Genomic DNA, 25,016 nt, shown 5'->3' on the forward strand with positions numbered 1-25,016 from the left:
ACACAATAACAACAACAGGAGTAATTGTAATAATGCAAAAAATTGTAGGTGAAATTGTATTTGAATATAACATTGAATATATCATCGTTATAGTCAGTTTTACATCATATTTTAGAATGATTTCAAACAAGAAAATATTATTGTATTAATTGACAATATATTACCAGATCAATTTATCTACTCTAAGAATCACCAATGCATAATTTAAGGGGTGTACGTTAAGCTTAAAGGCGCATATTATGCTATTTATTGATCTATGTTATAATCTTCATTAAACACATACTCCGTCTTCTCTCAAACAGGAAACACTGTAATTTGTGATGTCAAGTGGCAGTTTTGTGTACTATAGGACCTTTACAGTTTATTCACATTTTGCCTGAAACTGTAATCTCGACAAATACAATTAAAGGCACTTCTTAGTACATTTCTGTTGAATTCCAACATCAACTGATTTTCATTTTTGTCAGTATCGAACATCTCTATTATAAGCTCTTCTATCTAGAAAAGAACTGTTAATGTCACATAATTGTCAAGTAAGGCCACACAAAGTACACAATAGATATTACTGCCCCATTGCAGGCAGCATTTTGCATTGTGTTCTTTCTCACATGTATAAAAGGGTGTTCAAAAGGCTAGCTCAGCGTTCTGCATTCATTTGGCTGGCCCCTCTCCCCTGCCCTCACACCCAACGTCCACACTAAATGCTCTGCTAGCGGCCCACTGCAAACATGTTCCCACTAAACTTCTATTACCAACAACAAACCTCTGCACGCAAGTTAGAAAATGGTTTGTTTCTAGTGAGACTGAAGCAACCAAGTCCTATGTCAAGTTCAAGTGAGAGCTAGACCCCAAACAATATAGAACACAATGTCAACTGTAAGGAAACATCAGAGAATATAGTCTGTTCCTTTTTGATATATAAAAATCATGATAATTTCAAAGGGTAATGTTTTCTATATAAATATAATAAAGGTGAAATGCAGACAATGGTTTCACAGGGTCAGGCTTTTAATGTATGGGTCAGTTGTGTGTTGTTAGCTTTGCAGACTTCCGTCCATCCGGAGGCCCCTCTACATTATCCACATGTGTGTTATTGGAGTGTGCACTTTGCTTTGTTCAGGAGCCATTGTGCCTGTGATTATGACCGATATGATATGTAAACACATGACAGAGCCACGTTTAATTTAAAAGAAATATATAAAAAAAAAATACCTGTATCTTTTTACAGTATCATTAAGTATATGAATAAACCTACAATCTGTGTGAAAAGCTGTGCTGAAGTTCTATGCTCAGGTTCTAGTGTCCTCTGCCTCACTATGGCAGAGAGAGAGGTGAGGGGTGGGCAGAGAGAGGGGTCTGCAGAGGGCTGAGGTTTGTTTGATTTGGGACACCCCCGCCCTGGACTCTGTGGGGGATTATGGCGTCACGGGGGCCCCTGGGGGGGTGTTATAAAGCCCCGGTTGGGCCCTCTCCGCTCCGTCAGAGAGGCTAAAAGTCCAGCAGACACTGTGATCCCTGTCTCTTCTGTAGAATCTCCCCTATAGCATTGATGCCCATCAGGTCCTGACCCTCCCTGAGATCTCCCATCACTCACACTTATGTCTTTGCGAGCGCTGGACACAGGAGGCAGACTGCAGCACAGTTGACTTTACCACATCTCGTGGTGAGGAGTTGAGTGGATTGTCTGTTTTCAGATCCAGAGTCTTTGAACTGACAAGACTTGGTCAGTTCAGAAACTGTCAAAAACGGGAGATCTCTGTTATTTTAAAATCTGAGGACTGAAAAGGTTAATCTGACCTTTTCTTGACTCACCTTTAAGTCTTTATTTGGTGAGAATCTACAGCCAGGTCATCACCATGTGGGAGTTTAGGTCTATGAACTTCTGGCGGGCGGTGTTCGCGGAGTTCTTTGGCACCATGTTCTTCGTCTTCTTTGGGATGGGCGCCGCTCTGCGCTGGACCACGGGCCCTCACCACGTGCTCCACGTGGCCCTGTGCTTCGGGCTGGCGGCTGCCACCCTTATCCAGTCCATCGGCCACATCAGCGGAGGGCACATCAACCCTGCGGTTACCTTCGCCTACCTGGTGGGCTCTCAGATGTCCCTGTTCAGGGCAGTCTTCTACATAGCAGCCCAGTGCCTCGGGGCTGTGGCCGGAGCAGCTGTTCTGTACGGAGTGACTCCTGGAAACATGAGGGGCAACATGGCTATGAACACAGTAAGTACATTTTACAACTATAAACACTGTAACTAAATATTACTACTATGAACACTGTAAGTACACTTTACAGCTATAAACACTATACTTATACTATACTTAGAACACACTTTATCAGTATCAACACTGTGATTACAGATACTTCACTGCAGTTTAGACAGAAGTTGTTAAAGCTTTGCTCAGACTGAGTACCTGTGTGTTGCAGCTGCAGCCGGGCATCAGCCTGGGCATGGGCACCACGGTGGAGGTCTTCCTCACCATGCAGCTGGTTGTCTGTATCTTCGCCGTCACTGATGAGCGGAGGAACGGGCGCCTGGGCTCCGCTGCCCTCTCCATCGGCTTCTCCGTCACCATTGGACACCTCATGGGGGTAAGAGCTGCATAGGCTTTTACAGACACATGCCCAAACACAGTTTAACACAAGTGTGTCTTTAGATGTACTACACTGGAGCTGGAATGAATCCTGCCAGGTCTTTTGCTCCTGCCGTGCTCTTCAGAAACTTCATCAACCACTGGGTAAGACCCTGTCATTTGACAGGTGCTACTCTAGCCTTCTGTTATAAAATGTTAAACCTTTGGTACTTGCAGGTGTACTGGGTGGGTCCCATGATCGGAGGTGCTATGGGTGCTCTGCTGTATGACTTCATGCTGTTCCCCCGTATGAGGGGTCTCTCTGAGCGCCTGGCCACACTGAAGGGCAGCCGCCCGCCTGAGAGCGAGAGCCAGCAGGACCCTCGTGGAGAGCCCATCGAGCTCAAGACACAAGCCCTATAAACTGCCCCGGGGCAGGCTGCGGAGACCAGGGACGGCCCACCTCACCACCATCTGCATCATACACTTCCACAAGAGTTCAGCATGCTCCAGAAGGACACTCTTCATTGTTTTTATAAGTGATGGGCCTTAAACAGCAGCTCTGTCTCCCAATTGCATTAGTGTTTCTCCAAAGGGAAAGTGAAAACCTGAGATGGAGCAGAGGTGGTAGAGTCCGGGTGAGGTGGGCTAAAGCTTACATGGGCGGGTACAGGAAAGAGGGCATCTATCTGGGTTTGTGGTCGTTTCAGGTTAAACAGTGATGATGGGCATGCTTCACATTAAACATCGGAATTTCTCAGTTTAAGTTCTTTTTAGTTTTCTGCACTTCAGACACAGGACGTGGATGTATTATTCCATTAGCTTGACCAGGGTTTCATCATTTCAGCTCATTACGTTTTATTTGTGGGTTTGTTGGTCTGATTGGAGACTTTTGGAGATCGAAAGAGTGGCTGCGAGTGAGGGAGTTTGTTCCAGTGTGTATATGTGTGTATGCGTGGCCAAGACTGCATATTCAGTTCTTATTATTTTGTTTTATTTTACCACTCACCTGTTTTGTACCATTACTGTGTTGAATTTTGTCAAAGACCCAAACTTTCTCCTCCCCTCACTGTGGTATTTACTGGTATCCATTTTTACATAACTCAGCTCAGAAAATGTTGTCCCAGACTTTGAATGGTCTGTTAACAGCAGACAAACCGTGAGAGCTTCTTTGAGTCCTATTATTATTTTAACTACAGGCAGCACAAGGCATTTCAATGGTATTTCATTTCAGTAATAAACATTCAAAATGATAGTATGTCGTTTGTGTCTTATAATTGAAAAAAACAATATATGTGTATATGTATATATATATGTATATATATATATATATATATATATATATATATATATATATATATATATATATATATATATATATATATATATATTATATATATATATATATATATATATATATATATATATATATATATATATATATATATATATATATATATATATATATATATATATATATATAATGTAAGGGTTAAGGATTTAGCCTTTGCCCATTTATACATGAGGACACGTGCTAAGAGCATGCTAAGATAATGTCCAGTATCTTGGCTCTATATTAGATATTAAGATTAGATATACCTTAATAATCCTTTTCAGGAAACGATTTTTGTTACTGTAGTTCATTTACAATAACAGTAATAAAGAGTTTAAAAAAAAAAAATGCTAATAAACTCTCACCTTACGTCATATCCATTTTAGTCGAGACGTAATAGGACGGATTAGCCACTTATTTATCATTTATTATTTATTTACTATATTGTATCTACAAACATATGTTGCTTTGTCATGTTGTTGTGTTACTGTAATTAAAAAAAAATATATATATATATAATAATAATAAATAAATAAATAGGACGGATTAGCTGTTAGCGATGGTCACGTCAGTGTCCGCTAGGGGGCGCAGGGGGCTTACAGCTTCTCAAATACTAGACCTGGGTTTTCACTGAACAGGCTTTTAACTGCGTCACTGTTATGCCCTTAGACTGTCTATGGTTATGTCTTAAAAAGTCCAATACGTACAGCCAAATGTTATCAATTTATTTAGCTGCTTTTTGTTTATACGGGATATTTTGAGGACTTTTGCCCACTCAAAAGATATAGAGGGCCTAATATTTAGTTTTGAATTATTAATTGCTATGGAAACTATGCTAGTTTTTCATCACCCAAGAATATTATGATAATATTATTGTAGCCCTATAACCCTGAGAGAATAGTGATATGTTTTATGCAGAAAACTAGGATACATTAACAATTAAATCTGTTTGGAAAGCTATATCCGGCATGGTTACTTTACTGCAATAGAAACAATATCTAGCTGTTATAGTTAGTAGGACTATTCTGCATCTTACTACTTGCTGTTGATTACATGTTTCTTATCTCTCACTGTTTTCTTGTTCTTGCATCAGCGATAAACTCCACCCAACTCCACTGACGAAGCCACACAATACTAATGACAAGTGATGATAAAACAGACTGTAATGAACATGCATGGCTTTTTAACATAGCCTAGTGTCATAATGGTTGGTGAATTCGCCTCACGGCCAGAAGCTCCAAGGTTTCATTCAGATCAAGCCAAGCCATTCTACTTGGAGAGATCTTTGTGCATGGATAGATTTTGTCCAGAAGAAACTGACTAAATATCCTGGTAGTATGATAGAAAATAATCTAAAACACTGGTAAAAATAACACGCAACAAAACATACAACATACATACACAGAATCCACAATATTACAATATCTAGATTTATTTATTGAACCTATATCATATTTATTTCTAGCATTCCTGATATGTTTAAACCATGTTAGATCTGGAGTTGTGTTGTTTTATTCACAAGCTGAAGTAACCATTTATTATTAGTTTGTCAACATCTCCAAATCTCCAGATGTCATGAAGTGGTAGTTTTCAAGTTAACAGCTCCCTTTTACCTTTACTGTACTTCAATAGAGATTGGCACTTCCAGTGCTGTAATTATATGATTCTAGTGAAGGTGTATGGAGTTTTCTGTTTGAGAGAAGAACTCACCCTAAATATGCAGGGTTTGTGTGTTAGCCATATGTGTATGAAAGAAAACAGCCCAAGTCCAAGTATGGTTTTGATGAGTAAACAACATTTTAACAGAGATCAGAAAGTAGCGTAATATTGGCCATTTAAACCCTATTGAAAATTTCCATAATTTCAGAATATAGATGCAATTTCAAATTCAAAACTACAGTATTTTTAACTTTTAGTCCTTTCTGGAGTGACCACAGTAGTAAAGCACACAATTACACAAATCAATTTCCAGTGTTTTTAAAAAGAAGTGATTTTATTTTGCATATTGGTTGTACACATGGCTCTCGGATGGCTTTGGGCAGTGACTCTGACAGTTCAATGTAATGAATGGTTGTATTTCTGCAGCTGGAGAAACAAAGGACAAAGGGCCTGACACTGCTGTACACTGCACTCTGTTTCATTCACACAGTCCACACTAAACACAGCACTAAGTCAATACAGCGTACAAGTCCATCTACACTACATGTTTCATCTGATGAAATGTAATAAATGATTGAACATTTTTAAATTAAAGATTTCCTGTTCTTTGAATCTGGATATTTGAAGATTTGCTTAAAATATTTGCTTTGGATCAACATAAAATAATTAAATAGAAAACACAACATATTCCACTTGTAAAAGGTGGCACATAAACTTTTCTGAGAGAAGTTACAGCATTTGCTTGTCTCCACAGAGATGTTCTACAGTATGGCATTAAACTCGTGGCTAAGGAGACGTGTAGGTAACACCATCGGGCCAAGTTACAGATCAGGTTAGTGGAGACGTGCCCCCTTCAGTAAAAATTTATATATTTCCCTTAAATAAAAACAACTGTTAAATTCCCTACTGCGGAACATTCCAGGCAAAGCCATACCATCTCCTTAGAGATAAACAGAGGGCAGACCCCATCAGAAAAGATTCATAGTGCATCTTCAAAGTCATCTCATATTTTTGAGTGTACATTTCTATGCATTTACCATAGGGGGGCACAGTGTCAGAAAAAACACTGTTTGATAATTTGAGCAATTTATAATGTAACTTTTGACACAGTGACTCAAATAAATTAAGTTTACTTCTGTCAACTCCTTTTTGAACCTGTAAGTATATAGCTTACATTACACACCAAATTATGCAAGAATCATAACTGTAGGGCTGTATTTTAAATAAAACTACTTGGCATTTAAAATATTAAATAATTACGTATTTAACATATTTCCACCTCTGTCTCTGTAATTAAAACATGTACCTAAACAGCTGATATTTTGATATGTTTAGTTTCTTGACATATGGCAGTAACAATCATTTTTGGACTTTTTTGTGCAGCCGGATAATTTCCAATGCAGTGTTAAACCCAAAGGCATTCATTACATTGCATTATGAGCTGTTATGGAACAAAAATAATGCTGAAACACTAATTAAAACACTTACTAAAACATGAATATACCAGTGCTGTCTACCTCAGCCGGTTCAGTCCGCATTATTCATTACAATTGCATATTTAGTTACGTTGTGATTATCATTGTACTGTAATAGCCTGCCAGCTCAGAATAAAAGACAGAAATAATAGTACAATAAATATAACCGTTCATTTGATTTGAACGGTCAAAAAGAACAACCAAGTAAACAGGGACACGGCGAAGTCTCATAGTCCATAGACAGTTCACTTAAAGGGATGTACTCATTGCAATTGCGCCATTTATGTGATTTTTGTTTTGAATAATTGCTTTGTAACTTTAAAGGTGCACTAGGTAACTTTTTTGCCTATTTGTCACCATGGAGATAATACTGCTTTGCCCAGAATGTTCCCCATTTTGGCATTAAACTTATCGATCTCCAAGGAGACAAGCAGGATGTCAGATTTATGGAGAGACAACCTTGCTTACGTTTGGGCCTATAATTCCCTGCAACATGGTAATTGAATAAAAAAGTTTAATGCCATACTGTGAAACTTTCCAGGCAAACCAACAAGTGCCCCTTCCAAGTTTCAGTTGTTTATGTCATATTTTCCACAAGTCCATGTATATGAATGAATAAAAAATCTCTAATATCTTAAATTAGCATAACATGTTTCATTTCAGAAAAAGGATAAAGAATAAAATGTCATATCTCTACCACTTTGCACCACATTCAGAAAATAACATAATAGTTTCATGAAGTATTTTAACATTGACATTATAAAGATTCAGAGTGCACATGAGAAGCCCTTTGAATGCATCACACTCCTCCTTGTACTGTCTCGTTCAGTTGATGTCACAGGTTGCATCAGTTCTTTTTTTTTTTTTTCCTTTTTTCCATTTAAAAAAAATCATCAAGTTCTTCCATTTACTGCAAGCGATCCGGCTGATGCACGGGGTAGTGAAGGAAAGCGGCTGGGGGGGCAGACATCGTAGCGAGCGCAGCCAGAGAAGGGTGCAGGGCGTTCGGGGTGTTCGTGGGGGCAGTGAGGGCAGTGGCGGAGGTCCCGGGGGAGAGAGCGTAGCTAAGGTATCCACCGGCAGAGGGCGACGGAGAGGGCGTGTAGGGGTACTGGTCTACCGCCGTCTGGACGTAGGGGGCGTAGACAGATGAGTAGTCCAGGTACTGAGGGGTGAGAGCGGGCACGGAGCTCAGGGGGGACTGGAGCAGGAGGCTGGGCTGGACGAAGGTCTGAGGGTACAGGTAATGCTGCGCCAGCCTGGAACAAAACAACATAGATAGACAGATAAATAAAGAGCATGATAGAGAAAGAGATAGAGAGAGATAGATAGAGATAGAGATATATAGAGATAGAGATAGAGAGAGACAAAAAGACAGAGATAAAGAGAGCACTAGACAGAAAGATAGATAGTGAGAGAGGGCGATAGATAGAAAGAAAGACTGATAGAGGGAGAGCAATAGATAGAGAAAAAGATAGAGAGATAGAGAGATCGATAGATAGATAGATTTATAGATAGATAATAGATAGAGAGAGATAAGAGATAGAGAGAGAGAGATATGTAGATAGATAGACAGATAGATAGAGAGGGAGTGAGGGACAGACAGCGCGATAGTGAGGGAGCGATAGATAGAGAGAAAGAGAGCAATAGATAGAAAAAAAGGTAGATAGAGATATATAAAGAGATAGAGGGGGAGAGCGACAGATAAATCTAATGTAATCTAATACTACTCTGATTAATTTATTCCAAAAGTATTAGATGACTGATTATAGGTTATGAGGAAAAAGGAAACATACAGACCCAATGTATAAAAAGCATGAAATCTGAACTGTAATTAAACTTCCTGTTGTCTAAACATTTCAAATAAACGGCAGCCCAGTCCACACGCACACTCCCTCAAACACTGATGTTTGTTTATGTTTTGGTTCACTGCTGTCACCAAAAGATGACCTCCTGTGCTCCCTGTTCACCTTTATTACTGTTTTACACACATTTCTATGGACAGGAAAAAGTACGGTAATTAGAAGTAACTAGGATGGTAACTGCAATACTCAATATTATCGTAACTTTTAACTAAAAAATAATAATTTAATCACATTTTTAATATGGATTTATTTGATAGGAACAGAAAAAACATTTTTATAGTTTGCTGTGCAACTTGTCCATCGATTTAGAGATACTCAAATCTATGTATACAAAATGTTCATAATATGCATCTCATGGTACGATATTTATTGTGATATTTGAGGCTAACAAAATTGTGAATATGCTACTTTTCTGTCATAATACAAATAATTATCAGTTATTTCATCATGTAGATTGGACTGAAACAGAGCATAGGATTATGGTATACATAGTTCTCTGTTTTTTAGCTCATGCACGCACCATGACAATGAATTTAAACAAAGAAACTTGTAATTTAATATATTGTGAAAGCCATGGTGAGACTCCTGGCAATACGATATCACGAAATTTCAGTTATTTTTACATCCCTAGCATAGACCTGGTTCCCAGGATAAAAAAGACGACCCAACGCGCATGCGCTGAACAATGGGAATTATTTTTTAAGTGGAATAAACGTTTACATGATCGCAGAATAAATTCATTCAGTTTTAAAATCGGAATAAACCACCCACTTAATTCAGATTTAAGTTTAATTCCGAATAATCATTAGGAATTAAGTGTTTACATGGTCTTTTTAAAGTGGAATTCATTTTTATTCTGAATTAAATTATTTTTAATCGGAATTAAAGCTCTCATGTAAATGGGGCAAATTACAAAAAAAGACATTACATTTAACACAGATTTTTATAATATAGTACAATAATTACTATCGACTACTACTTGTATGTACTGCAGAAATATCCATTACTTAATGTTGTTGCTGTACTGTCATTACTGTAACAGCCTTCATACATTTGATCTACTGAATAGGACTCATTAAAGGGTCCTTCACTGTCAGATCTGATGTAAACACATGTACACATGCTTTACTGAGGTATACACCAGGCCAGTGTCCTCATCCCAACTGGATTCATAACCTCCTCCTTTAATAGTAATTAGCCAAATTGCTCAGTTGCTTTTGCCTTAAATAGCCCAGGTCTCTTGTGTTTTCGTCTAATTAGCACAGCTTTTCTACATGCTAAAAGCCTTGTACTGACATAATAAACCCCATTTAGAAAACAGAGAAACGTCTTGAACAGGGGTGAATGGGGGGGTACGTGCTGGAAATAAGGATCGCTTAATTGATCAAAATGTACTGAAGAATACTGTAGAACAAATTCAAGTGCACGGATATTAACTCCTGGGATAACACAAGGATTAAATGCTTTTCAGAAGTAGTTTGTAGAGGTTTAAACTAAAGCAGGATTTAGAATTAGACCCTATGTGGAGACTATTTTGGTACTTACCTATACCACATTATCATAATTGATAATGTGGTAAAATTTAGTTTAATAATTTAATAAAAATATGCAAAAAATCTAGAAGTGAAACCTAGAACATAATAAAGAATAGAACATTTAAAGGACCCATATTATGCTATTTTCATCTGTTATAATGTGCTCATCAAAAACAGACCTGGAGTTGTGTTTTGTTTCATTCACACGTGTTTAACACACAAACACTGCATATTTTGTCTGAGTTCTTCTCTCAAACAGAAAACACTCTGTTCCACCTTGAGATGTCATGTGGTAACACAGGAAGTGCTCCGTACACCTTTATAAGAATTATTTGGATAATTTCAGCCCTGGAATTGATGATCTCTACTGAACTAAAGGTAAAAGGTAGTTGGTAACTTGAAAACTGCCACTTCATGACATCACAACCATTGAACCATTGAACCATTTTGAGTTTTGGAGATGTAGACCTACTAATCATAAAGGAAAACAAACAAAACACAACTCCATGGTATGTTTTTGTTGCGGTAACGGCATAATAACATGGCTTAAAGCTAGGATTAAAGTGAACAATCTTGCTATTTTCCCCTATTACATTAAAATACAACATGATGCAGTGATCGCAAAAGTGCATTCTCCCTCTCTCGTTCTCCTCTCTTTCTCTCCTGAACCATCCCCCACTAAAAACAACAGTATTTGACATTGTGGCATGCCTACTGTACACTGCTTAATCTCCACATTGTATTAGTGATAATGAGAGCAAGGCCCTGTTCTCTGGCCTCACTTCTGCCTTTGAATGAACCTGAGCCTCTGATACCTTTTGTTACAGCACAGATTCTGTTCTAGAGGAAATAAGTTATGCTAATATTAAATCAATACTGAATCTATGAGCACTTTAGTTCTGATTTAGACTTAGTTTGGTTCTGGTCCAGTCCAGGTTTAGTTCTGGTGTAGTAAATGTAATATTAAATCAGTTTTAGACAAACCCAATGGAGAAAAAACACAATCATTTTTAAATATGTATTATAAATAATTCTTAGGATCAACTGTGACCTGTTAGTAACATCAGCAACATTGTTAAATTACATAAAGTGTACATGCAACTTGGATTTTGCAATGACGTGTTTCAAATGGGGGAGTGAAGTGAATGAGAAAAGGTGATATAAAGTGATCTGTGTCCATATCTATAGAGCTTATCCCAAAACAGAGACAGTGGTGACACAACAAACCAGCTGCTGCTCTTGTATTTACACAAAACACGACTCGCTGTGTTCTGGACAACACCTCATGTATAGGATCAGGCCCAACGTGAAAGTATGCATGTGGATCAAAATCAATATATTATCTATCTATAGTGTATGATGACATGATGTTGAAAAGCATCAGTTCTCATGTAAAATTACTGATACATTTTTGGAAGAATATATTTTTCATTTAATAATCTACAGTGTTTGCATCCTTATTTTATCTGCCTTTATATTTATGTTCCGATCAGTCTAAGCTGCTTTAGAGCAAGAAGGTTTCATCAGTGATCCAGAAGCCATTTTCAGTTGATCTACACTTTTTATTGCTTTAGAAACAATAAAACAATAATAATATAGTAAAAAAAAATAAAAATAAAATAAATCATAGTAACTAATTGCAACGATATGTTGCCATAGTATTGTCTGGTAAGGATGAAGATGAATACAAATATGAATCATAATGAATAAATAAAATAAATAAGTAAAAGGTACTCAAAATTATTGACTATTGAGTTTTTTGTATGTGAGGTGAAAAGTTGTACTGTCACTTACAAACGTGTCATTGACTTGACAAGAGAAGTAACAAAAGTAACACATGCTTTTAAAACTGTCAACTGAGCATTTTACATCTCAGTCTAGTTCATATTTCAGTCTTCTCTCAAATATTAAGGCTTCTGGACATGTTAAAATGTGAATTGAAACAGAAATTGCAAATTTCATCACAATTGCAATGCATGTCAGACAAATCACAGAATTTCCATGTGTATTGATATTAGTGTTGTTATTTAGACAATAGAATGTGATTTTCAAACATTAAATCATAGTACTTTATTTTATATCACCATATGGTCTTATATTTGTGTAATCCCTCAGTCATCCAGGTAGGTTCCATAGTGTTTCATGCATGTATACTAGTCTATGTGCTCTTATACTTGTTCTGATAGAGCTCAAGATCATTCTAATGCTGTTCAGGAAAACTTCATTTCTGTCCTGTGATAGTGTCTTTTTTGTATCGATACCTGCTCAAATCAGTATCTAGTTTCAATATTAGTTTTTGTACTGTTTAGAATAAGATTTTTGATACTTTTGACAAACCTAATTCACATATACATATTTTCTCCATGTGTACATTCACTGTTAGTAGCAGTAGTGCAGTGGTCCCTTGCGGTGTGCCTGTGTGCGCTCTATGACTGATTGAATGTGACAGAGAGGGAGCAGAGCTGAGCTGTCTGCCCCTGACCCTGGCATCATCCCTGCCTGTCAAACACACACACACGTACATGGTCATCTATACAACACAATGACACATGAGGAAGGCCGTAGATACACTGCTCTATAATATATAACAAGAATGAATAAGAGGATTTAATTGGGACAGATAGGTCATGGGCGCTCTTGTCTCTAGTTCACATATGGCTAAATACAAAATAAGTAATCCCAAATGGAAATAACAATTTGAATGGTCACAATTTGCAAATCATTAGGCTGGAGTTAGTTAGAGGTTCTATATTACACAAAATCTAGCTACATTATAATGCTGTTACTTCATCTAAACATGCAGTCGTGATTTGACCTTTATTATTAGTCTGTCTACATCTCCAAAGCTCAAAACAGGGGTGGCGCCAGACAATTTTGGTTGGAGGAGCTTTGAGGGTGCTAAGTTCCTCAATGGGGGTGCTCACGTAACATGTTCATTTAGAGTCTTTCATGGTTGTGAGCACACCCCCAACTCCACCATGTTTGCTTTGCTGTTTAAAGTTTAAATGTAGGCCTGGTTAGCCCCGGTAGTGATTTATAAACATCAAAAACCAATATAGAGTTCTTGCTTCATTGTAGTCTCATTTTGAACACTTTGTGGTTGCCATTTGAACATTTTTGTGTCAAGATTAAATGCCCTGTGAAAATGAAAAAATCTTTGGGGGGGCTATGCAGGAGCCATAGACTGTATAAAAAAGTGGACTAACCAAATTAAGCTTGCAATGCTAGCAGTTAGAGGGCTGAATTTGGAGCCAGACTCTATTATGAATAGGAATTTTTAACGGTCAAAATAGCGGGATCAGGTAGAGAAGGTTAATATGAACATTTTAAGATCAAAATGACCAGGCTCACAGCAGCAGTCACAGAGAGAGGGGCGAAAATATTCCAATGTAAGTCACTGTTAGCTATGTCCATTTATATGTGCAGTCTATGGGGGAGCATTGGGTATTATGGGGGGGCTAGTGCTCCCCCAAACCCCCCCTGTTGCCACCCCTGGCTCAAAATGCAACGTGTTTTGTCATGAAGCAGACGATAACAGATGCATTTAGTTTAGTAGAGACTGGCAGATACAGGGCTGAAGTTATACAAATGATTTGAATTTAAGTGTATGGAGTTTAAAAACACACTGTAGCACTTCCTGTATCACATGACATCACAAGGTGGAACAGAGTGTTTTCAGTTTGAGAGAACTTAACCTAAATATGCAGGGTTTGTGTGTTAAACCTGTGTTAATGAAACAAAACACAACTCCAGGTATGTTTTTGATGAGGAGACAACATTATAACATAGATCATAAAACGGCATAACGTGGCAACTCTCTAAAACATGTTATGAAATGCATGAAATTCTTGTAATAGTTTAGCAGTCTATAAACTTTACTTTTTTTCTCTCAGGTATGAACATTCCTGGATCATAAATTATGCAGCATAAACGGAATATTATGCATTTTTAAACAAACTGCAAATCTACTTCCAAAAATGGCAAATAGATCCAAAATCCTATCAGCCCAGTTTCTCTCCCTCGCAAACACTTGATCTGACCTTATCAGCACTTCTACAGATAAGACAAACTGCAACAACTGAACTCCTGTGAGTTCAGTTGTTGCAGGAGGAATGTAACATAATAAAGATCTCATAGTGTGCTGTTAGGGTTGAATGATTTTTGAAAATATCACATCACATGTACTGTACCAGGGGCATGTGAAAGAACAATTAAATACGAACTGCTAATACAAGAATCACATGTATTTCAAATGTTTGCTGAAGCATAAACTTTGGGATTAGTGAGAGTAGAATTTATGTTTGCAGAGCTCATTATATTAACTAATTAATTCCAATTGTGATTTGATTGCACTTAATATGCACCCCTGACCACACAGTGTAATACATACTGCAATAATCCAGAGAGCTGTGGTTTTGAAGACATTTTCAAATTATTTGTAAAAAAGTAATTACAAGTTAAAGCAGTTAGGTTTCAAAAGATTGCATTAAGTAACAGTAATTTCTTTCTGTTAGCTGTACTGAACCAGTGCAAAGGAACATGGTCAATGTAGTTCATAGCTGTTATGCACGTTCCATTCTGCTGCAACAAAACAATGCATTTAAAGGCCTTATTCTTGTCCCATGCATTTGAGCAACATTTATTTCCCCATCCCCCTGTACACATATATTATATAAGCAGCTCTTGAGGTAATGAAATATATATAATAATAAAATATGTCCGCTGTGTGCTGTCTGCATCTAAGGCTGCATTCAGACTGCAGCCTGAAGTGACCTAAATCTGTTTTTTTCACGTCTCTGTGACCTGTATCTGATCTTTTAATGACACTCTGAATGACACAGATCTGATTTTTTCAAATGCGACCCAGGCCACTTGGATATGTGCTCCTAAAATCAATACATATCAGATATTTACCTCGTCCTTCTCCTTCTCAATCTCTTCCTTAAAACAAATAAACTGTACATGTTCTGGTTCCGGTACAACAGCAACTTTAAAATCTCCAGGTGCTCAATTTAAGTCCATTGTTTAGTCTAGTGTTGAAGCGACTTCCATAAACACTGAGCACACTCGCTGCGTGTGACGTCCTCGTGTCCTCCAATGCGCATGCGGGACACTTTAGGGGCATTTAAAGTTCACACTGGAGATCACATACAAGTCACATTTAATGTGAAATGTGAACGACCTCACAAAAAAATCAGATTTAAAAAAAAATCTGTATTGAGCATTAAGTCCCTGCTGTTTCATTGTCCAAAAATCAGGAAGTATATGTTAGCATGTTAGTTACTGTAAGCATTAACGTGACAGCAAAACTCCTATCTAGCGTTCCGGGAAAAAAACAAACAAACCTGAAAACGCTTAGAAACTCACTGCGATGAATAATTAGGATGCTCTGAATGCATAAGGAAAGTGAAGAAGAACTTCAGAGCACTGCAAACTGAAAAAAAAGAACTACTTGCGTTTTTCACGTTTTTAAGACAAAAAATCAAGAACAACGCCTTTAACTCCCAAAACAAGAGCCAGAGCAAGGCTGTGATAATGTAGCAAATAATAATAATGCTAATACTGTAACATTCCCAGTGGCAGGGTCAGATCACGCCCCGGTCCAAGAGAGAGGAACAGGAAGAGGGGGAGGGAGAAGAGAGGGAGAGAGAGAGCAGGAGGAAGAGGTGAAGGATCAGCCATCACAGGCCTCATGCCACTGGACAGAACGCTTTTAATAGTGCACATGAGTCAGTTCAACTAACAGAGAGAGAGAGAGAGAGAGAGAGAGAGAGAGAGAGAGAGAGAGAGAGAGAGAGAGAGAGAGAGAGAGAGAGAGAGAGATGGAGGGATAGATAAGATGGGTATAGGAGCAGAGGCAGAGGATAGAGAAAGGAAAGAGAAAGAAAAACAAGAGGGACGGAAAGAGAGAACGCAAAATGGAGCATAGTGGGGGGCAAAGGAAGATAGACAGCAATGATAAGAGATAGGAAAAGTGGACATTCAGAAGTAACTGAATATATGTACTGAGAATAAACTTTTTGAGTAAATGTACTCAGTTGCTCTTTCATTTGGTGATATTCAGAATACAGTTACTTGCCTAAAATTAAGTGAATACATTGTGGTACTTGATCTCACAATTTAGGCTTCAAATTGCACATAACTAGTGAGAAAAATATGAAATTTGTTCTTGTGGTGAGGCATGTGTGAGTTTTCCATCTCCAATTAGTGACAGAAAATGCATAACAAACAGTGAAACAAAGATAAAGTTGTTTTTAATGCCGCGTGGTCTTTACTCTATTATTTAAATGCAACTCGATGAAAAAGTATTTTAAATTCAAAATGCAGTACCCCATGTATAGGAATATAAAATACAATTTAATGCAATATTCAGTATTCTGTAACTAAATACATTTTCAAAGTATTCTTCCAAAGACTGAGTATGGAAGAGAGGGAGGATTGATGAGAGACAGAGGGGTTGAGGCCACAGAGAAGAGATGGTAGAGATAGAGAGAGGAGGATGAAGAGAGGGAGAGAGAGTATAAGGCAGATGGAGAAACAAATGAGTGTGAGAGATGACAGATGTGGAGGGAGAGCAGAGGGAGCGAGAAGAGATACGAAGACAAAGGGTAATATCGGGAGAGTAAATGAAGGATTGGAGAAAGGGAGAGGGAGAAAGGAGATGGAGTAAGTGAAAGAGAGAAGGGACAGAGGGCATGGAGAGTGGGTGAGAGAGAAGATGGGATACATGAGTAAGAGAGGAGAAAGAGATAAAGAAACAGACAAGACAGAAAGAGACAGGAAGAGAGGGAAGTTATAGGGAGACAGAGAGAGAGAGAGAGAGAGAGAGAGAGAGAAAGGCAGAGAGAGAGAGAAGGAGAGACAGGGAGTGTGTATGTTTGTTGACTTTGCTGGGGGGAGGCTGACGGACTTGAAGGTCGTCATCAGCTCTGACCTTTCAGCTCAGTGATCAGTTTGATTTGAACAAAACCAAATGCGCTGACGACTGCGAAAAGAGGGGGATTTTGGAGAGGAAGTGTGATGTTACAGACAGATAATGCGATTCTTCATTAAGTCAGTATTCACATCCAGGAACATTAACATTTGAGTGTCAAATATGAACTGTTAAACTTGGCTGACTGGTCAGATTTTGGCATGTTATCCACTGATGAGGAGGACAGTGCAATCAGTAAAATGTTAAATGTGATTAAATACCATCACAATATATATAATTGCAAGTCTCTTTGCTTAAATTAAGAGTTAAGATGCAGAAATAGCTAAAAAAAAATTAACAACAACAAAAAAAAAAAGACAGAGAACTACACAGGCCATGATCCTTTGGTCCATTTCAGTGTAGACTACAAGAAGAAATAACAGTTCTAAGCACTTTTAAGTCTTAGTCCTTTGGATTAAGTCTTGTCAAGGCATTTTAAGAGGAAAAAGTAGAATATTCCACAAAATATCACAATAAATATTGTACCGTGAGATGTATATTGTAAAAATATTGTACCGAGAGATTTGGATATTGTTACATCCCTAATCGTGAGCCTCCCACCATATTGTGAGCTTTCCCGCGATATTGCAATAAATATCACACTGTGAGCTTCATACCATGAGAATATCGTATCATGAGACTTGGATATTGTTACATCCCGAGTAGCTGTTAACTTGAAAACTACTGCATCATAACACCACAAGGAGGAACAGAGCCTTTTGAGCTTCGGAGATGAAGACAGACTAATAATAAAAGGATTTCTCAAACATGTGTCAGTGAAACAAAAAACAACTCCAGGTATATTTTTGAGAAGGTAACAACATTATAACATGGCTTACAGCTCAAAAGAGTGATTTTTGCATAATATAGGACCTTCAACATTACCCAACTTAAATTTATTATCCACTAAGTAAGTCTGACCAATTACTCTTTCACTGTTCTTTAGCATTCGTAATTGCAATGTTTCACCCCTTAGTAATTGTAGCCTAACACTAAAAAACATGACATCCCTGTAAGCACTGTAGATTAGTAGAACAAAAGATTCTTCTAATTCTGCCTGATTTGTACATTTTCAGTTACAGCCGAGTCTTGTCTTAATTGGGTCCCTGGGTTATAGAGTCCACACCTGAGGGCTGGCTTTGTGTGCAAAATCTCTGGTGACTCAATGAAAGACAATAGACTGAATATTGAAGAAGCAGAATATTATAACGTAAGGCTGCAAACTGATTTATATTTAAAGTTGTACTATGTAACTTTTTGGTTGGGGGGCTGTCACATGCTTGTTTCTTATGGATATGTCATTGCTCTGCCTGAAATGTTCCACAGAATGACAATGAAGAGCTCTAACTTACATTTATTTAAGTACATCAGGTTTTATACCTAGAAAAACATGCATTCTGAGCAGAGTCCTGCACTGGTCTATTTTTGGAGACCCGCACCCGCCCGCACTCACAGAGTACAGCACCGCACCTGCCTGTTAACCCATGATTTTATCAAAGTTAAACCCGCACCCACCCGGACCCGTTAACATAACATTACGACTTGAAATATTACAACTTTAAGAATTACAATCACAACATGAAATGAAATGGTTACGCTTTCTTCATTACAACATAAATTCACAGACGCGACTCACTTCACAGGCATTATTTACTGAGCAGAAGAACTAACTCAGAAGGACTAACCCAGGACTGATTCCAGGACTAAACCAGGATGGAACTAAAACAGGACTAAACCAGGACTAAACCAGGACCAAACCAGAACTGAACCAGGACTCATTGTCGGGACTGGTCCGGAGGTGCACCCGCATAGACCATAGAGTGACCGCAGGCAAAAGCCGTAGAGCTCTGCGCCGCACAGAGGTAAGTGCAGCCATCACCAGATCGTGCTTTGTGAACACCCTGCTCTGCAAGCTTGGGGTTCTCTCTCTCTCTCTTAGGTCCAAGATTAGTCCTGGTGTAGTCCTGGTTTAATCTTGATTTAGTCCTAACCCACCCGTGTGTAATCACTTCCCACCCGCCCGTAAAATGACCCGGTGCAGGATTCTGAGTGTGAGTGGGGTTGCCTCTCCACAGATCTGACCTGTAACTTGGTCTTTTTTGGTCTCCTATAAAGATAGAAAGGTTTAATACCATACTGTGAAACATTCTAGACAAAGCAATAACTTCTTCCTCCACCAGAAAAGTTACACAATGCACCTTTAAATAATTAATCATTTCGGAGAGCAAAAGATTGTCTAGTTTTCATGTTCTTAACCTTTTGTTCATTTTAGTCCAATACTCGCTGCAAGACTTGGAGTAGCCCAAAGTTAGATCTAGTATAGTCCTGTTATAGACCTAGATCTGATGGTACTCAGAAAGCCAAATATTTTCTTGGACGGAACTTCATGTAAAATATTGAAGAACCAAAACTTGAGCTATTTCTTTAAATGTAAAATATGATCCTGCGGTACAGTCACAGATCTGCAGTGCCTGGCAGCAGCAGGCGCAGGTGTGGGTGGGTTTGTCTTCTTCACAGGAAATGCCCCCCACAAACCCTCACCCACGCAGCCTCTCTGTTCTCGCACAGAAATAAACTCAGTCTGCGAACATCTTTGGAGCATTTCATTCATTTAAACATTGATGAGACCGGGTGCATTCACAATGAAGATAAAACATGATTCTTTTTTAGTAATAGAAATTTTCATACACAAAATGATTCTACTTTCTTTATGTTACCATGAGATCTTATTAGGCCTGTCACAAAAACACATTTTGAAGCACAATATATTGCTACAAATAAATATTGCAAAAAATTATAATACTGAAACTATTTTATGTCAGTGACACAATGCAAATAAAGGGGGATTTTTAAAAACAAAAAACTCCTCACTTTTATAAAGAAGTTGAATTGACACTGAGTGCCAAAATATATTGTTCCAGCTTTCTTAAGTCAATAGTACAGGCCTAGACTAGTTATGTTAAAGCTCAAAATTATATTAAAACTGTTCAGGAAATCTCAAATTGTGCACATTTTTTGCAGCATAGATACTTGCCCAATAAGTGTCTTGTTTCGATATTAGTTTTAGTATTGATTAGTATCTTATTTTCAATACTTCTGACAACCCTAGTACTACAACTGCTTCTACTACTACTATAGGAATATCCAAATAGATTTCTATAAATTATGACATGTTATTTGATAGGCTTGGGATTGAGTCCTGAAAACACTGTATAAATCTTGTAACACCTATCTGCCAATGTGATGAGGTATTTACCAATTTTGATGTAAATGTGAAAAGGATTATTTTATGTTATTTTCTGACAGAGTCCTACAGTTACACCAGGCTGAAACACATGAAATTGAGATTGGCAATAAATATCTTCACAAAGCACATTTTGAATATATCCAGGACTGTCAACATTCGAGATCCAACTGAATAATGTACTGCTAAACTAATACACAAAAAATGCATTTCAGAACAAATTATAACAAGAGTTAGCAAGTTTTAGATATTACTAACTTATGGAGACCAATAAGTTAATAAGACCAAGGAGATTGAACCAAACCAATGAGTGTAAACACACTCTTTAGTTTGAGAACATGATATTACTGGGTTTCAGATAACATGTTCTTCAGGCCTGGCAAAGCCCTCTGTCAGGGAGACCTTCACCTCACACCCCCGGCAGGGCTTCTCCCAGATTACAGGGAAGGCTGGGGACATGGAGTTCGAGTGGGCTATGTTCTCAGCCTCTATTGTCAATGCAGCCGCTTGTAGCTGTGGAGGAGGAAGCAGAGGCTGGGGACTCGGAGGCGGACTTGTCCATCACCCTGGCTGAAGTCACTGACGTGGTTGGCAAGCTCCTCAGTGGCAAGTATCTTAAGTCTCTGGATGTTGTGGGGATTGACTGTGCAACACTGCATGGCGGTCAGGGACAGTACCTCTGGCCTGGCAGAACGGGCTGGTGGTCCCTCTGTTTATGAAAGGGGGACCGAAGGGTGTGTGCCAACTACTCCTCCACAGAGTGGCTGGGAGCTCCTTTAGAGATAGGATGAGAAGCTCAGTAACACGGAAGAAGCCTCATAGACACCTCTCTGGGGAGGGGTTCCGGGCATGTCCCACCGAAGGGAGGCCCCGAGGAAGACCCAGGACACGCTGGAGGGACTATGTCTTGGCTGGAGTATTAAGCCTCAGGGTCCCCCCGGAGGAGTTGGAGGCAGTGTCCAGGGTGAAGGAGGTTGTGTCTTTAGGAAAGGTAGGTCACACCCACTGCCTAATATGAAAGGTGGTACAGACTGGCAGCCTTGCTTCCATCAGTCTGCCCAAGGGCACTTGTGGATATAACAGTAGTTTTTCAGCACTGAGTGTGGAGTGAATAATACATAAATTGGTAAGTGACTTTGAGCATCTGGAAAAAATTTTATTATCAATAATAGAAATTAGAGCCCAACCGATATGGATTTTGCTGTGGCCGATATGAAACTGATATAATGGGAGTTGGAGCTGCTGATAGCTGATATAATCGCCGATATAGTTAGTGATGTAAAAATTCACTGTAAATGTTGAATTGTTTAAAAAACTTTCGTTTGGCTCTGGTGGATTTTAAATTGGGTTTATTTAGGCAACATTTATTGTTATTCTGCCTCTTTACATCATATTTACAGACAGTAGGTTGGCTTAATGGCATTTTTGCATCACATTCTAGACCAGGGGTCGGCAACCCGCGACTGCAGAGCCGCATGCGGCTCTTTAGCACTCCTCTAGTGGCTCCCTGGAGCTTTTTCAAAAATGAGTGAAAATGGAAAAGGAATGATTTTTGTTGTTGTTGTTTTAATATGGTTTCTTTAGGGGTAAAACCCGCGTTCATCTCTGGTCATGAATCTGATCCATCAGTGCAAACACATGAAAAGTGTTTCAGCAGAACAAATAGATGAGCTGAAGTGGAGGGTGGTGTCCGGCGCCTCCACCTGAGAAGCGCTTTCCCCGGAAAAAAAACAAACAAAAAAACACGTGCGCAGACGGACCGCTCAGAACAACATATAACGAACCAAAAGGGATTCACGCTTCTGTCCGGATGCTTTGCACCCCCTCGGAACCAGCCAACTCGCTTTTCCTGCACGAAACCAGCGCGCAGATGACAGCACTGAAGCACTCGGACCCGGTCTTGCTCACCCAGGTCTGGAACCAGGACATGGAGGACGAAGCCTCAGGACAATCTGACCAACACTGGACCCCCAGCCCCGTCTTGAGGAGCTGCGCGCTGACTGCTCCCGTGTGTTTGGCGCTCCTGCCCGAGCTCAGCACGATCAGAAGAAATGCGACTGCTGCTCTGAATACTTCCATCATCGTCGTCAAAGCAACAGGTAAACATCGGTCGCACTTTCAGTGCGTCAGCTCCTAAAACTCAGTTTATCTCAGTTTACACACAAACGTGAAACCGGAGTTTTCCAAAATCTCCAGTCTAGCCAGAGTTTTTAGAAAGATTAGTTTTCAGAGGCGAATTCACCGTTTGCATGTAAACGATGTGTACAAATGAAAGGAAATGTTTCCGTTTTTAAAAATACCCGTGTATGTGTAAACGGGGCCTAAATGACAAAGGAATAAACACTAACCACCTGATTTCAGTGGCTACAGACGGCGCACCGAGAATGAGAGGGTCGCAAAAGGGGTTTGTGTAATCGTGAATGCTCATTTTGTATTTGTAGCCTACTTAGTCATTTTAATAGTAGGCTTATATAGCTAATATACTGACAGCCTATGTTGCCTTCATATTAGGCTTATATAAGGCTTTTCATTTTTTGCGGCTCCAGGCAGGTATGGTTTTTGTATTTTTGGGCCAATATGACTCTTTGAACATTTTGGGTTGCCGACCCCTGTTCTAGACACTAGTGATGGGTATTCTAGTTGTTTTTAGAGAACCGGCTCTTTTGGCTTGGCTCACTAAAAGCTGCTGGTTCTTTTGGCTCCCAAGCGGCTCTTCAGATTGTTTCGTTGCAAGCAGGTCTAAAACACGTCTAAAGCAGGACTGAATCAGGACTGAACCAGGTCTAAACCAGGACTGAAAAAGGACTAAACCAGGACTAAAACAGATCTAGACCACGTGTAAAACAGGACTAAACCAAAACTGAACCAGGACTGAGTGTCGGGACTCGGTCTCTATCTCGTGCCCAAGATTAGTCCTGGTTTATTTATTTTATGCTAAACTACAGCCAAATATGCTAGTTTTTTTTATCCTATGTACACGCAAATTTCTCAAAGTTTTGTTTTCAGCCGCTGCCGCTGTCAAACTGCCACGAGTCTGCATGCGACGTGAAGAGAAAAAAAGTGAGAGAAAGAGAAAACACGGGTCCTAATAAGGATCAGGCTCCCATCGTGCGCTTCAAAGAGCAGTCTCTCGTTCGCGACCGATCCATAACTAGTAAAGAAACTAGCGCTATTAGCCTTTAGCCGTAAATACGTAATATGTGCACGCCGCGGTAATTAATTATATGCGCAAATGTCATAATTCACATGTCTATTCACAGCTCATTTACATATCAATGCAGGTCCAGTAACAAATATACGGCTAATGTAGTCAATTTACAACAGGCCAATAGAAAACAGCCTGTTTATGTGCAGGAGCTACAGCAGCTAACCCATAACAAATGACCAAAACTAGCTTCAAAGTCGACATATTTCCAACACTCACCGCTCACACAGGCTCCTCTCAGATCACAAGTCTGCACTAATAAATGAACTTTTAATCCAGACTCAAACCGATTGTCCGTAAAAAGAATATAATCTCAATGTTTGGATCTATGCACATGTAAACAAACACACGTGAGTGACGCGACTCTGTGGTGTGTTCAGGGACAGTACGGACACACACACAGACAAATGACACCGCAGATAAATACTGATGCAGAGCCACATATTAGGACATTTATCTGTCTGTAAATTGGATTAAATGAACAGAATGTAGAGAGTCCAAGATTTTTAAGGACGTATCACATGCCCACGTGAAATATCGGCCCCTATCAGCAAGCATCGTGTTTGTGCATTTACCTTTTAGGTATTTCATGACAAAGTACAATGTAACTAAGAGATGTGTGTCCTGCCATCCATTACCTAAACAACTGATTCAGTTGAGATTCAATAGCGATGAATCTTGCACTATAAAAATATAAACACCTAACCCGAAAGTAATTTGAGTGCCCCTCTCCTCACAGCTGTACCTCAGAGCCACATTTGGTTCAATTTTTCCTTATTTACTGCGACAGGCTTGAGTTGATCTTTCTGTTGTTTGTGACAGAGGCAGCAGTGCCATGGTCCCCCGGGAGCCCACACAACAGACAGAAGCTTTCCAGTTCAATACACTTCATACAAGTGAAGAAAAACAATGATATTCAAATTAACTAAATAACTGTAAGAATTTAAGAAGCAACTCTTTTAATTGCCAGTGTTGATTGTTGATAAACCTTGAAGTTATTTAGACTTTTCCCGCAGCAACTTACATTTTAGGGTTGTCAACTGTATAGAAAATCAGATACTAATCGATAGTAAAACTAGCATTGAAACTAGATACTTATTTGAGCAAGTATCGATAATAAAATAGTCACATTCACAGGACAGAAATTAATCTTTGGTATG

The 25,016-nt window shown here is 38.9% G+C and overlaps 2 protein-coding genes across 3 annotated transcripts in view; one reads left to right on the plus strand and one right to left on the minus strand.

Moving 5' to 3' along the window:
• Window positions 1-1,856: 1,856 nt before the first annotated feature.
• mipb (major intrinsic protein of lens fiber b) lies at window positions 1,857-2,990 on the plus strand. The gene is made up of 4 exons (XM_020929684.2): window positions 1,857-2,216; window positions 2,422-2,586; window positions 2,652-2,732; window positions 2,805-2,990. The coding sequence occupies exons 1-4, from the start codon at window positions 1,857-1,859 to the stop codon at window positions 2,988-2,990; spliced, it is 792 nt and encodes a 263-aa protein (XP_020785343.2).
• A 2,875-nt stretch (window positions 2,991-5,865) lies between these two features.
• The window catches only part of rbm38 (RNA binding motif protein 38), a 34,205-nt gene continuing 15,054 nt past the window's right edge, over window positions 5,866-25,016 (minus strand). For both annotated transcript variants that reach the window (XM_020929832.2, XM_020929831.2), the window contains exon 4: window positions 5,866-8,293. In XM_020929832.2, coding sequence (XP_020785491.1) covers window positions 7,942-8,293 — 352 coding nt within the window. In that variant the 3' untranslated portion in view covers window positions 5,866-7,941. The remainder of the gene's footprint in view (window positions 8,294-25,016) is intronic.

This window comes from Boleophthalmus pectinirostris, unplaced genomic scaffold (genome assembly GCF_026225935.1).
Source record: "Boleophthalmus pectinirostris isolate CB_2022bp ecotype Guang Dong unplaced genomic scaffold, ASM2622593v1 HiC_scaffold_8, whole genome shotgun sequence".
Classification (NCBI taxonomy): domain Eukaryota; kingdom Metazoa; phylum Chordata; class Actinopteri; order Gobiiformes; family Gobiidae; genus Boleophthalmus; species Boleophthalmus pectinirostris.